This window comes from Cololabis saira, chromosome 16 (assembly GCF_033807715.1).
Source record: "Cololabis saira isolate AMF1-May2022 chromosome 16, fColSai1.1, whole genome shotgun sequence".
In the NCBI taxonomy this organism is placed as follows: Eukaryota; Metazoa; Chordata; class Actinopteri; order Beloniformes; family Belonidae; genus Cololabis; species Cololabis saira.
The window spans coordinates 39,202,625-39,218,088 of record NC_084602.1 but is presented as its reverse complement, the minus strand read 5'-3'; the positions used below and the strand labels follow the sequence as shown (position 1 = coordinate 39,218,088).

General features: G+C 41.7%; 1 protein-coding gene and 2 non-coding genes across 3 annotated transcripts in view; 2 read left to right on the top strand and 1 right to left on the bottom strand.

The window, feature by feature from the left end:
* The first annotated feature begins 368 nt into the window (after positions 1–368).
* trnaa-agc (transfer RNA alanine (anticodon AGC)) lies at positions 369–441 on the top strand. The gene has a single exon. It is a non-coding gene; the product is annotated as a tRNA-Ala (tRNA).
* A 1,037-nt stretch (positions 442–1,478) lies between these two features.
* On the top strand, positions 1,479–1,551 carry trnaa-agc (transfer RNA alanine (anticodon AGC)). Its single transcript has one exon. It is a non-coding gene; the product is annotated as a tRNA-Ala (tRNA).
* A 6,191-nt stretch (positions 1,552–7,742) lies between these two features.
* Positions 7,743–15,464, bottom strand: part of LOC133462199 (otoferlin-like) — a 35,006-nt gene continuing 27,284 nt past the window's right edge. Inside the window, exons 29-31 of the mRNA XM_061743340.1 lie at positions 14,481–14,659; positions 11,514–11,614; positions 7,743–8,022 (exon numbers count right to left, since the gene is read on the bottom strand). Of these exons, the coding sequence (XP_061599324.1) occupies positions 7,842–8,022; positions 11,514–11,614; positions 14,481–14,659 (461 nt within the window). The 3' untranslated portion in view covers positions 7,743–7,841. The remainder of the gene's footprint in view (positions 8,023–11,513; positions 11,615–14,480; positions 14,660–15,464) is intronic.

Sequence of the window (15,464 nt, the reverse complement as noted above, 5' to 3'; positions counted from 1 at the left end):
AGTCAAAACTACAGCGGATCTCTCTTTGGCCTTCAGTGAAAAGGTAATTTCAGCGTCGTGGGGAAGATTATTTACACCTGTTCGACATTTACAGGTACAAAAACGTTTGCTTTTCTGTAGAAACTTGGTGGGAAGTGGGACAATACGACTATTAGGCTTAGTAGTGAAATTACTGCCAAAAGTACTGACCACACTATGAAACTTATGAATATGAAACTTTTAAATTCGCTGCTCCTTTGTGAATTGATTAATAAAAATGCTTGACATTTGTATTACACATCTACTTCTGTCATCTGAGTAAAAATAGAAATTAGAAAAATAAAAAAGTAGACCGAATCCACTGACGTCATTGCTTTGATGTGCCCGACGGGGGATTAGCTCAGATGGTAGAGCGCTCGCTTAGCATGCGAGAGGTAGCGGGATCGATGCCCGCATCCTCCAAACATTCTTTATGAATTTGGAGATAATAAGATTATTTACAAATATTCTTTCTTCTTTTCATATCAGCGGTGTAACTTTTCATTACATCTTATGTAGACAATCAAACTAAAACGTAACACTAATTACAGTTACTCTAGAGCCTTGGTGACGCAGTGAGGTGTTAACTTCGTCTCCCTCTTTTAGTCTTTGTATAATGAACAGAAATGACCACGAGAAAACGGAATGGTCCAGAGTTCATTTTATTCACAAATTTCATATATACACAAAGTCAGAAACAATAAAATATTGGTTGTAACAAAAGACAACTAATCTAAAACCCTCACTTTCTTATTCGTTCGTTCGTTTTTATTTATTTCGAACATGTATATAAAAAAAAAACAAGAAAAAAAGATAAGAGAAACAAATACAGGTGGACATTCCGCCCATGGTTCCGCCACATAAAGAAAAAAAAACACATCAAAAAACCTATTTCAGTTACAGTACATGTTCGAAAAGGAGTGGGAGGAAGTATAAATTTATATAATCCCACCCCCTTTCCACAACTAAACATACATTATATGCCTGTATATACGCTTTATACTCTACACTAATTTGTATAAATAAATAAATAAATATCATTTTTACAAAATAACCTGTTTAATACCAAATGTAAGCTCTATCATAAATATAATATAACTATGATATAAATATAATATAACTATGATATAAATATAATATAACTATGATATAAATATAATACGTATATCTATACAAACATACAAAAACAACATGACTAAATAGCAGAACACACACAGCTGGTGATCTTTAAACACAGTCTTCATTTTTGTACCTCAAATAAACTATGTCTTTATATTTCTTTTCTTATTAATGAAACTTAAAGATATCACACTTGTCATTTCTTCCCAAAAAGGTAAGTAAGTATTACAAGAACAAGGAACATATTTCAAGAGGAAAAAAAAGTATAATTATTGCAACAATTAGACATAACTGACCAATAAGAGCGAAGTTACTGACGTCATTTCTTTGATGTGCCCGACGGGGGATTAGCTCAGATGGTAGAGCGCTCGCTTAGCATGCGAGAGGTAGCGGGATCGATGCCCGCATCCTCCAAACATTCTTTATGAATCTTACAAGTAAGATTATTTACAAATATTCTTCTTCCTTCTGTTTATATCACAAGTTACACTTTTCACGAAGACTATAAACTAAACCGCCAGGGTTGCAGGGTTACAAACTACAAATAGTAACCGCAGCATCGTTGTTTATACTGCAGTCTTCAGAAGAAGAGGAAGCACTAAAAAAAAAAAAAAACACAAATAAGACTTTACACAATATACTTTTAGATGTATTTTGTGTTTGAGATGTATTTTCAAAGTGGAAAGTTATAACATGAAAAGTTTGTGATGCTCCGCTGCCATCTGCTGGATTTGAGAAGTTAAAAACTGAGAATGCATAGACATATAAACGTATCCGCCCCATGGAGCTGCTGCGATACGTCAACGCCGCCGCCATATTGGATGTTCAAGACTGCTCTGTAAACTAATACAAGTAAATGGACTTATTTTCATAAAGCGCCTTTCTACAAAGAAATGTACGTTTTACGTCTCATTTATTCATTCACACACGCACTAATATACTTGGGAAACAGTTAGGCACCAAATATAATATATTTAATTTTCTGAGATGGCAAAAATAAGAACTTTATTGATCCCACATAGGAGTAATTCATGTTATATCAGCTATAGAGAACAAGGTAGTGCCGAAAAACAATATATATCCCCCTCACAAAAATAAGAAAAATAGAGAAACATATTTTCTCATCAACAAAACATATTTAAACATTTTCAAGTAACAAAATAACATATTTGAACCATTTTTCAGACAATAAAATAACATTTGAACCATTTTTCAGACAATAAAATAAATACATTTGAAAAATGGTTCAAATATGTTATTTTGTTACTTGAAAAAAATGTATGTTTATGTAAAATATGCTTTGTTGAGAAAGTATGTTTCTCTATTTTTCTTATTTTTGTGAGGGGGATATATATTGTTTTTCGGCACTACCTTGTTCTCTATAGCTGATATAACATGAATTACTCCTATGTGGGATCAATAAAGTTCTTATTTTTACCATCTGAGAAAATTAAATATATTATATTTGGTGCCTAACTGTTTCCCAAGTATATTACTGCCTGTGTGGATGAATAAATGAGACGTAAAACGTAAATTTCTTTGCAGAAAGAAGCTTTATTCATATAAGTCAATTTACTTGTATTAGTTTACAGCGCAGTCTTGCCACATCCAATATGGCGGCGACGTTGACGTATCGCAGCAGCTCCATGGGGCGGATACATGGGCGGCACGTGAGAAAAGTAAGCCAGAGAGGGAAGAACGTGATTGGTCAAAAGTAAGCCCAAAGGGGAACGTGATTGACTAATGTGGCTTTACTTTGGGCTTACTTTGGGCTTACTTTGGGCTTACTTTGGGCTTACTTAGGGTTTACTTTGGCGAAGTCGACGGGAACCAGTAGGTGCAAAGCGAGAGGTCGCGGGATCGAAACCCGCATCCTCCAAATGGTTTTTATGAATCTAAAAAGTAAAATTGTGTAGAGTTGTTCTTCTTCCTTCTTTTAATATCAGAAGTTTGACTTTTCATTACATGTTATGAAGACAGTGAAACTCAAATGTAACACTAATATCAGTGGCGGCTGGTGTAGTTTTCTCTAGGGGGGGCTATACCAAACTCCAAAATGGACATACAACAAAAAGCAGACAAATACAGGACTGTCTCAGAAAATTAGAATATTGTGATAAAGTTCGTTATTTTCTGTAATGCAATTAAAAAAACAAAAATGTCATACATTCTGGATTTATTACAAATCAACTGAAATATTGCAAGCCTTTTATTATTTTAATATTGCTGATTATGGTTTACGGATTAAGATTAAGATTCCCAGAATATTCTAATTTTTTGAGATAGGATATTTGAGTTTTCTTTAGCTGTAAGCCATGATCAGCAATATTAAAATAATAAAAGGCTTGCAATATTTCAGTTGATTTGTAATGAATCCAGAATGTATGACATTTTTGTTTTTGTAATTGCTCACTCACTCATCTTCTCCCGCTTTTCCGTTCCCAGGTCGCGGGGGCAGCAGCCTCAGCAGGGATGCCCAGACTTCCCTCACCCCAGACACTTCCTCCAGCTCTTCCGGGGGGAGTCCGAGGCGTTCCCAGGCCAGCCGAGAGACATAGTCTCTCCAGCGTGTCCTGGGTCTTCCCCGGGGTCTCCTCCCGGTGGGACATGCCTGGAACACCTCCCTAGGGAGGCGTCCAGGAGGCATCCGGTACAGATGCCCAAGCCACCTCAGCTGACTCCTCTCAATGTGGAGGAGCAGCGGCTCGACTCCGAGCTCCTCCCGGGTGACCGAACTCCTCACCCTATCTCTAAGGGATTCTTAGAATCCTTTCGACTCAGCTCCCTCTTCACCACGACGGTCCAGTACATCGACCGCATTACTGCGGACGCTGCACCGATCCGCCTGTCAATCTCACGCTCCATTGTTCCCTCACTCGTGAACAAGACCCCGAGATACTTGAACTCCTCCACCTGAGGCAGGACTTCTCCACCCACCCGGAGAAGGCATGCCACCCTTTTCCGGTCGAGAACCATGGCCTCGGTCTTGGAGGTGCTGATTCTCATCCCTGCCGCGTCGCACTCGGCTGCAAACCGCCCCAGTGCATGCTGAAGGTCCTGGCTCGAGGGAGCCAACAAGACCACATCATCTGCAAAAAGCAGAGATGAAATCAAGTGGCTCCCGAACCGTACCCCCTCCGGCCCCTGGCTGCGCCTAGAAATTCTGTCCATAAAAATAATGAACAGAACCGGTGACAAAGGGCAGCCCTGCCGGAGTCCAACACGCACCGGGAACAGGTCTGACTTACTGCCGGCAATGCGAACCAAGCTCCTGCTCCGGTCATACAGGGACCGTACAGCCCTCAGCAGAGGGCCTCCGACCCCATACTTTCGGAGCACCCCCCACAGGATGCCACGTGGGACACGGTCGAAAGCCTTCTCCAAGTCCACAACACATGTGGACTGGTTGGGCAAACTCCCATGCGCCCTCGAGCACCCTGCGGAGGGTGTAGAGCTGGTCCAGCGTTCCACGGCCAGGGCGAAAACCGCATTGTTCCTCTTGAATCCGAGGTTCGACTATCGGCCGAATTCTCCTCTCCAGCACCCTGGAATAGACTTTCCCCGGGAGGCTGAGGAGTGTGATTCCCCGGTAGTTGGAACACACCCTCCGGTCCCCCTTTTTGAAGAGAGGGACCACCACCCCGGTCTGCCAGTCCAGAGGCACTGTCCCCGACTGCCACGCGATGCTGCAGAGGCGTGTCAGCCACGACAGCCCCGCAACATCCAGAGACTTGAGGTACTCAGGGCGGATCTCATCCACCCCCGGTGCCTTGCCACTGAGGAGCTTCCGAACTACCTCAGTGACTTCAGCTTGGGTAATGAATGAATCAACCTCTGAATCCTCAGCCTCTGCTTCATCGACGGAAGGCGTGTCAGCGGGATTGAGGAGATCCTCGAAGTATTCCTTCCACCGCCCGACGATGTCCCCAGTCGAGGTCAACAGCTCCCCTCCTCCACTGTAAACAGTGTTGGCGGAGCACTGCTTCCCCCTCCTGAGGCGCCGGATGGTTTGCCAGAATTTCCTCGAGGCCGACCGGTAGTCCTCCTCCATGGCCTCCCCGAACTTTTCCCAGACCCGAGTTTTTGCTTCCGCGACCGCCCGGGCTGCAGTCCGCTTGGCCTGCCGGTACCCGTCAGCTGCCTCGGGAGTCCGCCGAGCTAGCCAGGCTCGGTAGGACTCCTTCTTCAGCTTGACGGCATCCCTTACTTCCGGTGTCCACCACCGGGTTCTGGGATTGCCGCCGCGACAGGCGCCGGAGACCTTACGGCCGCAGCTCCGGACGGCCGCGTCAACAATGGAAGTGGAGAACATGGTCCATTCGGACTCAATGTCTCCGGCCTCCCTCGGAATCCGGTCAAAGCTCTCCCGGAGGTGGGAGTTGAAGACCCCCCTGACAGGGGAATCTGCCAGACGTTCCCAGCAGACCCTCACGATACGCTTGGGTCTTCCAGGTCTGACCAGCTTCCTCCCCTGCCAGCGGATCCAACTCACCACCAGGTGGTGATCAGTTGACAGCTCAGCCCCTCTCTTCACCCGAGTGTCCAAGACATGCGGCCGGAGGTCAGATGAAACGACAACAAAGTCGATCATTGACCTCCGGCCTAGGGTGTCCTGGTGCCACGTGCACTGATGGACACCCTTATGCCTGAACATGGTGTTCGTGATGGACAAACTGTGACTCGCACAGAAGTCCAACAACAAAACACCACTCGGGTTCAGATCGGGGAGGCCGTTCCTCCCAATCACGCCTCTCCAGGTATCACTGTCATTACCCACGTGAGCGTTGAAGTCCCCCAACAGAACGACGGAGTCCCCAGTTGGGGCACTTTCCAGCACCCCTCCCAGGGCCTCCAGGAAGGCCGGGTACTCCCCACTGCTGTTCGGCCCGTAGGCCGAAACGACAGTGAGAGACCTATCCCCGACCCGAAAGCGCAGGGAAACGACCCTCTCGTTAAGTGGGGAGAACTCCAACACAAGGCGGCTGAGCTGGGGAGCTATGAGCAAGCCCACACCAGCTCGCCGCCTCTCACCATGGGCAACTCCAGAGTGGAAGAGAGTCCAACCTCTCTCAAGGAGTTGGGTTCCAGAGCCCAGGCTGTGCGTGGAGGTGAGCCCGACTATTTCTAGTCGATACCTCTCAGCCTCCCGCACAAGCTCAGGCTCCTTCCCCCCCAGCGAGGTGACATTCCATGTCCCTAAAGCCAGAGTCGTCGTCCGGGGATTGGGTCGCCGGGGCCCCCGCCCACGGCTGCCACCCAAATCGCACGGCACCTTCCCCTTATGAACCCTCCCGCGGGTGGTGGGCCTACGGGAGGGCGGGCCCACGTCGCTCGTTCGGGCTGCGCCCGGCCGGGTCCCGTGGGCCAAGACCCGGCCACCAGACGCTCGCCTGCGAGCCCCAACCCCAGGCCTGGCTCCAGGGTGGGGCCCCGGTAACGCCAGTCCGGGCGACGTAAACTTCCTTGCTCTTGTTTTCTTCATAAGGGGCTTTGAACCGCTCTTTGTCTGACCCGTCACCTGGGACCTGTTTGCCTTGGGAGACCCTACCAGGGGCATTAAGCCCCGGACAACATAGCTCCTAGGATCATTCGGGTGCTCAAACCCCTCCACCACGGTAAGGTGGCGGTTCAAAGGAGGGGCTGATACTAAATACTAAAGTATTTGAATAAATGAAATGGAAAATAGCAACATTATAAAGGCATGCAGTGTTTTCATGAATCTCACAAGTAAGAATGTGTAGAGCTATTCTTCTTCCTTCTTTTTATATCAAAGGTTTAAGTTTTCATTACATTTTATGAACACATCAAACTCAAACGTAACACTAAGTACAGTTACTCTAGAGCCTTGGTGGCCCAGTAAGGTGTTACCTTTGTCTCCCTCTTTTAGTCTTTGTATAATACTTACATATATGCACAGAAACGACCACAAGAAAACTGAATGGTCCAGAGTTCATTTTATTCACAAATTTCACATATACACAAAGTCAGAAACAATAAAATATTTGTAACACAAGACAACTAATCTAAAAGCCCTCACTTTCTTATTAATAAAACTTTAAATATCACAATTATCATTTCTTTTCAAAAAGGTAAGTAAATATAACAAGAACAGGGAACTCATTTCAAGAGAAAAGAAAAAAAAAAGCCTAGTTATTGCAACAACAATTAGACTATGAGATTTGTACACATTACTAACCAATAAAGCATACAGGACTGTCTCTGAAAATTAGAATATTGTGATTTTCTGTAATGCAATTACAAAAACAAAAATGTCATACATTCTGGATTCATTACAAATCAACTGAAATATTGCAAGCCTTTTATTATTTTAATATTGCTGATCATGGCTTACAGCTTAAGAAAACTCAAATATCCTATCTCAAAAAATAAGAATATTCTGGGAATCTTAATCTTAAACTGTAAGCCATAATCAGCAATATTAAAATAATAAAAGGCTTGCAATATTTCAGTTGATTTGTAATGAATCCAGAATGTATGACATTTTTGTTTTTTTAATTGCATTACAGAAAATAAAGAACTTTATCACAATATTCTAATTTTCTGAGACAGTCCTGTACACTCCAGATGAATAATTAGTACGGCCATCTTTATAATCCTCTTCTATGAGTGTATAATTCATTTTATGAAATATTCAAAACAATAGAAGTCATTACTGACATGCTTCTTCTCTCCTGGCTGTGTTTTCAGGCTCCCAGCATCTTCTTCACCATGTAGCCCGGCATGTTGTAGAGGAAAAGAGCCAGGATGGCCAGCACCAGGAGGGCAGTGACGATCTTGATGGTCAGCCACCGGTACTGGTCACACACCAGGTGTTTCGCAGCTTTGAAGGGAATGAGGAACCAGAGGAGCGCAATATCTGGACGGCTGGAGGACGGGAGGACACAAACCAAAGCATGTGAGCAGAGGTGGGTGGTAACCAGTTACATTTACTCTGTTACATTTACTCAGAGCTGGTAGAGGAGCCAAAAATTGTACTCAAGTAAAAGTACTGTTACTTCAGAATAATATGACTCAAGTAGAAGTAAAAAGTAGTCATCCAAATAATTACTTGAGTAAAAGTAAAAAAGTACTTGGTGAAAAAACTACTCAAGTACTGAGTAACTGTTGAGTAACGTCTGATTAATTTTTTTAACACAACCATTCAAACAGACAAAAGTACAAAATAATCATCTTCAGGCAAATTAAATCAATAAAATAATAAAATTAATTAAAATTAATAAAAAATAAAAAAATAGCTTAAATTAAAATAATCTTAAAGTAAATTCAAGTACTTTAATAAATAATAAAATAATAACAGAATGAATGAATTTTGCATGTTTTGTTACATTTACACAGACTCAAACACACACAGAGTTTCTATGAGTTCATGTTTGTTCTAGTTCTGCTGGTTAAAAAAGAAAAGTACAAAGGCTGGAAATTTTGTACTACTTGTGCTAAATTTATTTTTTTATTCTGTTATTATTTCATTTATTTTATTATTTATTTATTTGAATTTTCTTTAAGATTATTTTAATTTAAGCTATTTTTTATTCATTTTAATTTATTTTATTATTTTATTGATTTAATTTGCCTGAAGATGATTATTTTGTACTTTTGTCTGTTTGAATGGTTGTGTTAAAAAAATAAATCAGACGTTACTCAGTACTTGAGTAGTTTTTTCACCAATAATTTTTAATTTTTTACTTTTACTCAAGTAATTATTTGGATGACTACTTTTTACTTCTACTTGGGTCATATTATTCTGAAGTAACAGTACTTTTAATTTAGTACAATTTTTGGCTCCTCTACCCACCTCTACATGTGAGTGAGTGAACCAAAGTTATCCACATGTTTCTTCTGGAGGTAAATGACAAGGACATATTATCACTGATAGTTGAATTATAATTAAACTGTTACATTTAGCAGAATTCTAAAGCAACACTAAGGCACCAATGGTCAATTAATACATAACATACATTTAATTTTTGCATACTTTAGAACAGCATTTTAATGTTTTTAAAGGTTTATAAGGGGTTCATTAAGAGAACAAGAATGAAAGAAAGTGGATTGATAATTGTTTTATTTTGTCTGTTTCTTTTAAGTTGTAGTTATCCTGTGATTTAAGTGTTTAAATATGTGAAATTTCTTGAAAAGCGTTTCACAGTTTAACTGGTGCAAAACATATTGTTGCTTTTTATATAAAAGTATATATATTTTCAAATGTTTTGTAGGATATATCAATCTATAACCGGAGGACGATATTGAAGCCACTGACTGTATGTAGCAATACCATCTTTGACCACACGGGGGCAGCACATCATGAGACCCTGGCGTAAGACACAATAAAGTGCACCTCCAGTGGAATGACGTAGTATTACGACGCCCCCCCTTTTAATTTCTGAATGATATTCAGAATTAACGAGGACATTGGATTTTCACCTGCTTCTGTTCATCACCTGCTACACTGACTAATGTTCATAGTTTTATTATATGCACAAATAGCAGGTTTTTTGGGTCTTTTTTGCAGGTTTGCAACTTGAATTTAATCCATCACACAAGAAGCCCCTTCTATCAGCCTTTTCCTCTTTCTTTACAAGCTGCATCCCTGTTATAAACCTATTTTTATTACCTGCTCTTCCACCTCTTGGAGGTTATTTCTGTTCGGGGTTGTACTGTCAGGTTCTTGTTTCTGCTGCAGCTGCAGGGACATTTGAGCATTTCTTGCTCTCCAGAAACGGTTTTGTTTTTACTGTATTATTAGGGCCCGAGCACCTTCAGTGCGAAGGCCCTATTGTATCTGTAGGAATTTTTCTTTCTTTCTTTCTTTCTTTCTTCTGACGAAAGGAGGGCCTTTTTGCCCCCCTAAACGTGCCCAAAAAGTCACCAAATTTTGCATGCAAGTCAGGCCTGGCGAAAAATTTGATATTTAATGGTTTACATTAATGGGCGTGCCAAAATGGCTCAACAGCGCCCCCTTGAAAACTTTGTGCCTCAAGCCCCACAATACGGTTTGACGTACATGCACGAAAATCGCTACACACCTGTATCAGTACACAACTTAAAGAAAAGTCTCTTGGCGACATGGCCGAAACCGAACAGGAAGTCGGCCATTTTGAATTAATCGTGTCACTTTGGCGCAATTTATGCCATTCCTTGGGCAGTTAATACGGCCCGAACCGTAATGTGCCCCCAAGTGTGTTATACATCAAAATGTGCGTCTCCATCCTGCGACAACACGCATTACTTTTCTCTTTCAAAAGCGTTACCGTGGCGACGGTAGACGCCAAAAAGCGCGCCCACCCTTCATCTGATTCGTTCAGACAGAAAAAACTTTGCGCCTCAAGCCCCATAATACGGTTTGACGTACATGAACGAAAATCGGTACACACCTGTATCATGTCGCAACTTAAAGAAAAGTCTCTTGGCGCTATGGCCGAAACTGAACAGGAAGTCGGCCATTTTGAACATTCTGAATTAATCACGTAATTTTGGAGCAATTTATGCCATTCCTTCGAGACTTAATACGGCCCGAACCGTATCGTGCCCCCAGGTGTGTTATACATCAAAATATGCGTCTCCATCCTGCGACTACGCGCATTACTTTTCTCTTTCAAAAGTGTTACCGTGGCGACGCTAGATGCCAAAAAGCGCGCCCCCCTTTCATCTGATTGGTCCATATTTGATAGTTCCCCAAAAGGCACCAAATTTGGCATGCAAGTCAGGCCTGGCGATAAATTTGATATTTCATGGTTTGCATTAATGGGCGTGGCAAAATGGCTCAACAGCGCCACCTGGAAAACTTTTCTCTGCCATAACATTTGAATGGTATGACATAAAGAGTCGTGGGTGGTGTCATGGGACTCGGTATTGAGTCCTTGACCATAATTAGTGAAAATTAGCCCCACCCCTTCTTTTGATTGGTTGTCCCTATTTCCTGCTATAACTTTTGAATGGTTTGACATAGAGAGTCGTGGGTGGTGTCATCAGACTCTGTATGGAGTCCTTGACCTTCATTGGCTTGAATTAGCCCCGCCCCTTCTTCTGATTGGTTGTCCCTTTTTTCTGCTATAACTTTTGAATGGTTTGACATAGGAAGTCGTGGGTGGTGTCATGTCTGATATGCTTATGGGGGGCGGTGGCCGTGAGTGCGAGGGCCCGTTCATCGCTGCTTGCAGCTTTAATTATTATTGCAATGCATGAATCATCATGCAGATGCATCGATTTCTTATCGTGCAACAGATTTGTGTTCAGACCTTCTGCCTAAATGTGTACCTGTACCTGTACCTGACCATAAATAACCTGTGAGTGCAAGAGACATCAGAGACATTAGAGAGCAAAACCGACACCGTCAGTGATTTAAAAATGCTTTTTCATACTTGGGTTTCTCCAGCGGCTCCGGTTCGTTACGTCCCTCACCAGCCGGGCTTTTCTCTGCCTCCTCTCCAGTCAGGAGGTGCAGCTCTGCTTCCACTTTACCCTGCAGAGAAACATGTACATGTGTTCTCATGTTTGGTTAGATTTATGCACTAAACCTGCTTCAGTTCAAAATACAGACGGATAGTTAAGGTTGTAATTTTATCAAATGACCAAGAAAAAGACGTCACAAAGACAAAGTGTAATGTTAAAAGGGTAAAAAACAACAAGGCAAGCAGCATTATCTGTAATAGATGTGAGCAAATAATTCATCTTTACCTGCTAGACATCACTTGTTAGCACTGTTGCTACGGTAACAAAAGGATTATAGACGTCTATGTGATGATCTTTTAGTTTTTGCCTTTATTTTTGTCACGTCTCGTGTATTGTGTGTTATTTGCTTTATTTCCTGTCTTATTTTGAAAGGGTTCTTGGTGTTCTGGTTCAGGTGTTTGCTTCCTCTGATCTTGATTGCTGACACCTGTATCCCCGTCAGCTTCTGAGTTTACATACATGCTGCTCTGGCACCTTCTTCTTTTGTCCTCTGTGCTGCTTTAACCCTTGCAAACGAGATTTTTAATCTCAATGGGTTTCTTATCCTGGTTAAATAAAGGTTAAATAAAAAAACGGGTCGAGGAAGGAAAGAAGGGAGGAAAGAAGGAAGGAAGGGAGAAATGAAGGAAGGAAGGAAAGAAGGAAGGAAGGAGAAAAGAATGAAGGAAGGAAAGAAGGGAGGAAAGAAGGAAGGAAGGGAACAAAGAAGGAAGGGAGGGAGGAAAGCAGGAAGGAAGGAAGGGAAAAAAGAATGAAGGAAGGAAAGAAGGAAGTAAGGGAACAAAGAAGGAAGGAAGGAGGGAAGGAAGGAAGGGAGAAAAGGAGGAAGGGAAAAAGAAGGAAGGAAGGGAGAAAAGAAGGAAGGAATGAAAGAAGGGAGGAAAGAAGGAAGGAAGGAAGGGAGAAAAGAAGGAAGGAAGGGAACAAAGAAGGAAGGAAGGGAAAAAGAAGGAAGGGAACAAAGAAGGAAGGAAGGGAACAAAGAAGGAAGGAAGGAAAGAAGGAAGGGAGGGAGGAAAGCAGGAAGGAAGGAAGGGAAAAAAGAATGAAGGAAGGAAAGAAGGGAGGAAAGAAGGAAGTAAGGGAACAAAGAAGGAAGGAAGGAAGGAAGGAGGGAAGGAAGGAAGGAAGGGAGAAAAGAAGGAAGGAAAGAAGGGAGGAAAGAAGGAAGGAAGGGAACAAAGAAGGAAGGAAGTAAGGAATGAAGGAAGGAAGGGAGAAAGGAAGGAAGGAAGGAAGGGAGAACGGAAGGAAGGAAGGAAGGAAGGAAGGAAGGAAGGAAGGAAGGAAGGAAGGAAGGAAGGAAGGAAGGAAGGAAGGAAGGAAGGAAGGAAGGAAGGAAGGAAGGAAGGAAGGAACAGGAGAATTAGGTCATTTTGACCCAAAGACAGTACAAGGGTTAAACTATCCGAGCCATTATAATGTTTTTCTTCTTCAATACAAAGAACTACTTTGGTTACTTTGGATTTTCTCCGAAATGAGCGTAAATGTTAAGTGCTCTCGCGTTAGATCACCAATAGTCACTTTTTTAACAAAAAACGGTTAAATACAGTAACATAGTCGCTGAGTTTGCATCATTGTATCAGTCGTGTATTAAGCCTCCCGCCTGCCTTGTTGTGATTGGCTCGGTACGTTCTGTACCAGTGAAAACTTTTGCCAAGTGACTGGATCTGGCTGGTCAGACGAGTGCTGCCTTGACTCATTGTTTTTATTTCTTTACCGTTGGAACGTACCACCTTGTCTGTGCTTTTTATTAGGGGTGTAACAATACATCGTGCCACGAAATTTTGCGATACAAAAACGTCACGATACGTGTCGTGGAGGTGACAAACTGTATCCCGATATTGGATTATTAATATTAATCTATTGTGTTGACTAGTAACGACCGCGCCTCGACCCGCGGACCAACATCTTCCTCCGCTCAGAAGAAACTAGTCCCGTTTTGAGCTCTGAACTTTTACTGATGTAAGGCTGGTGTAGAGTTAAGCCTTACCTTATTAAATTAAGCCTTTTTGGGGTGGTGAGTAGGATAAACACGGGGAAACTTCTGCTGAGTTCCAGTGTACTTTAATGTCCCTCAACAGTGTAGGATTTTAGAACATCAACACAGCACCTAGTGCCGTACTGTGGCGTATCACTCCGCCCAATCTAAAACAGACTAATCACTACAGATAAACTGACTAGTGTCATTATAGTCCCTGATTTACATCAGAATATAAAGAATATATCTATAAAATAATGAACCCTGAATTACCAAAATAACCTTCTTAACAAAAATAAATCTCCTCTTACACTTAGAAGGTGAGCATGAATCAATCTTTTGTATGATTTTTTTATATACTTTTATTTATAAATGTAATTTTAGTTGTTAAATTTCTGGAAAAGAAAAAAAGTCAAATCATACATGAGAGAAACTATTCAGTTTGTGGCAAAATATTTGTACTTATATGAAACTGAAGATCATTATGCAAACCTGACATTTACTTTTAGTTCAGTTTGTGGAAAATGTTTGGCCTGGCTTTCTCTTTAAAACTTAAACAGTTATAAAGCGTTACAAACTGTAACAATAGGGCAAATGCACAGCATTGTTTTGTATTTTGTGTCTTTCAAATAAAAGACCATTTATTCCAGTCATATGTTCCTCATTCAAGGTTGTTAAAAAAATACTGCTATAATATCGTATCGTTATCGTGACCTCAATATCCTGTATCGTACCGTATCGTGAGATTAGTGTATCGTTACACCCCTACTTTTTATTCACTTTTTTCTTTAAAGAAAAAGCAGATTTAGCTTCAAACTCCTGTCTCCTGTTCTCTTTGGTTCAGGTCCAACCCCTGCCACCCTGGCGGTTTAGTTTGCTCTTTGCTGTGACCCACCGTGAGCTCAAACTCATCTTCCTCATTTCTGGCCACAAAAGGCCACCAGCCTTTGATCCTCTTCTGTTTGAAGATGGACACCGTGGGCATCTCTCCTTCGTTCGTCACCATTTCGATGGTGCACTGCTTGGGAGTCTTTGCCCCGCGTGGGAAACGGTTCAGGTCCAGCTCGATTGCACCTGCGGCGACATTCGTTTTTTTTTTTTAAATAAGGCGACTAAAGAAAGAAAACTACGGTGGGCGACGAGGGCCAAAAGCACTGCAACGGCCTAATGCGTCTCAGTTAAGGAAAACGGCTTCAAGTACAGAAACGATTCAAATTCACAAACTCAAAACGAGGTACAAAAAAAGGAACGTGGTGCAAATGAAAAAAGGTGCTGCAAAAAACAAAGACAAATAGAGAAACGATGCAAAGCACAAAACGATATAAAACAAGAAACCCTCTTCAAAAGAAAAACGCTTCATAACCGGAACAACCGGAAGTGCTCCAAACCTGCAGGGGGCGCTCTCAGTGTAACAGCTCAATGGACAGACACACGGGATGTAGAGAGAGACCGAACAGCTGACTGTAACGTTAAAATATAATACAGAAACGTCTCGTAATGTACAGCGTTGTACAGTGATATAAACATTGTATATAAATTAGTGCTGGCCAACAATTTAAATTTTTAATCTTAATTAATCCATGATTTCTGTAATTAACTGCGATTAATCGCATATTAATTGCATATTTATTGCATATTTATTCACACATTTTGTGCTGTTCTAAATTACCTCAAGGTATTTTTTTATGTTTTTAATACTGTTAACAACATGAGAAAGGGCAAATATGCTGCTTTATGCCAATATTTATTCAACTTTCCACAAAAAAAACTTTTGACCTGAATGTAACATTCCTTCATAAATACTCTCTGGTATTTGAGACTCAACGTACTTCGATGGTAATTAATTTCAAATCGATGGTACATGTAAATAACTTAAGTC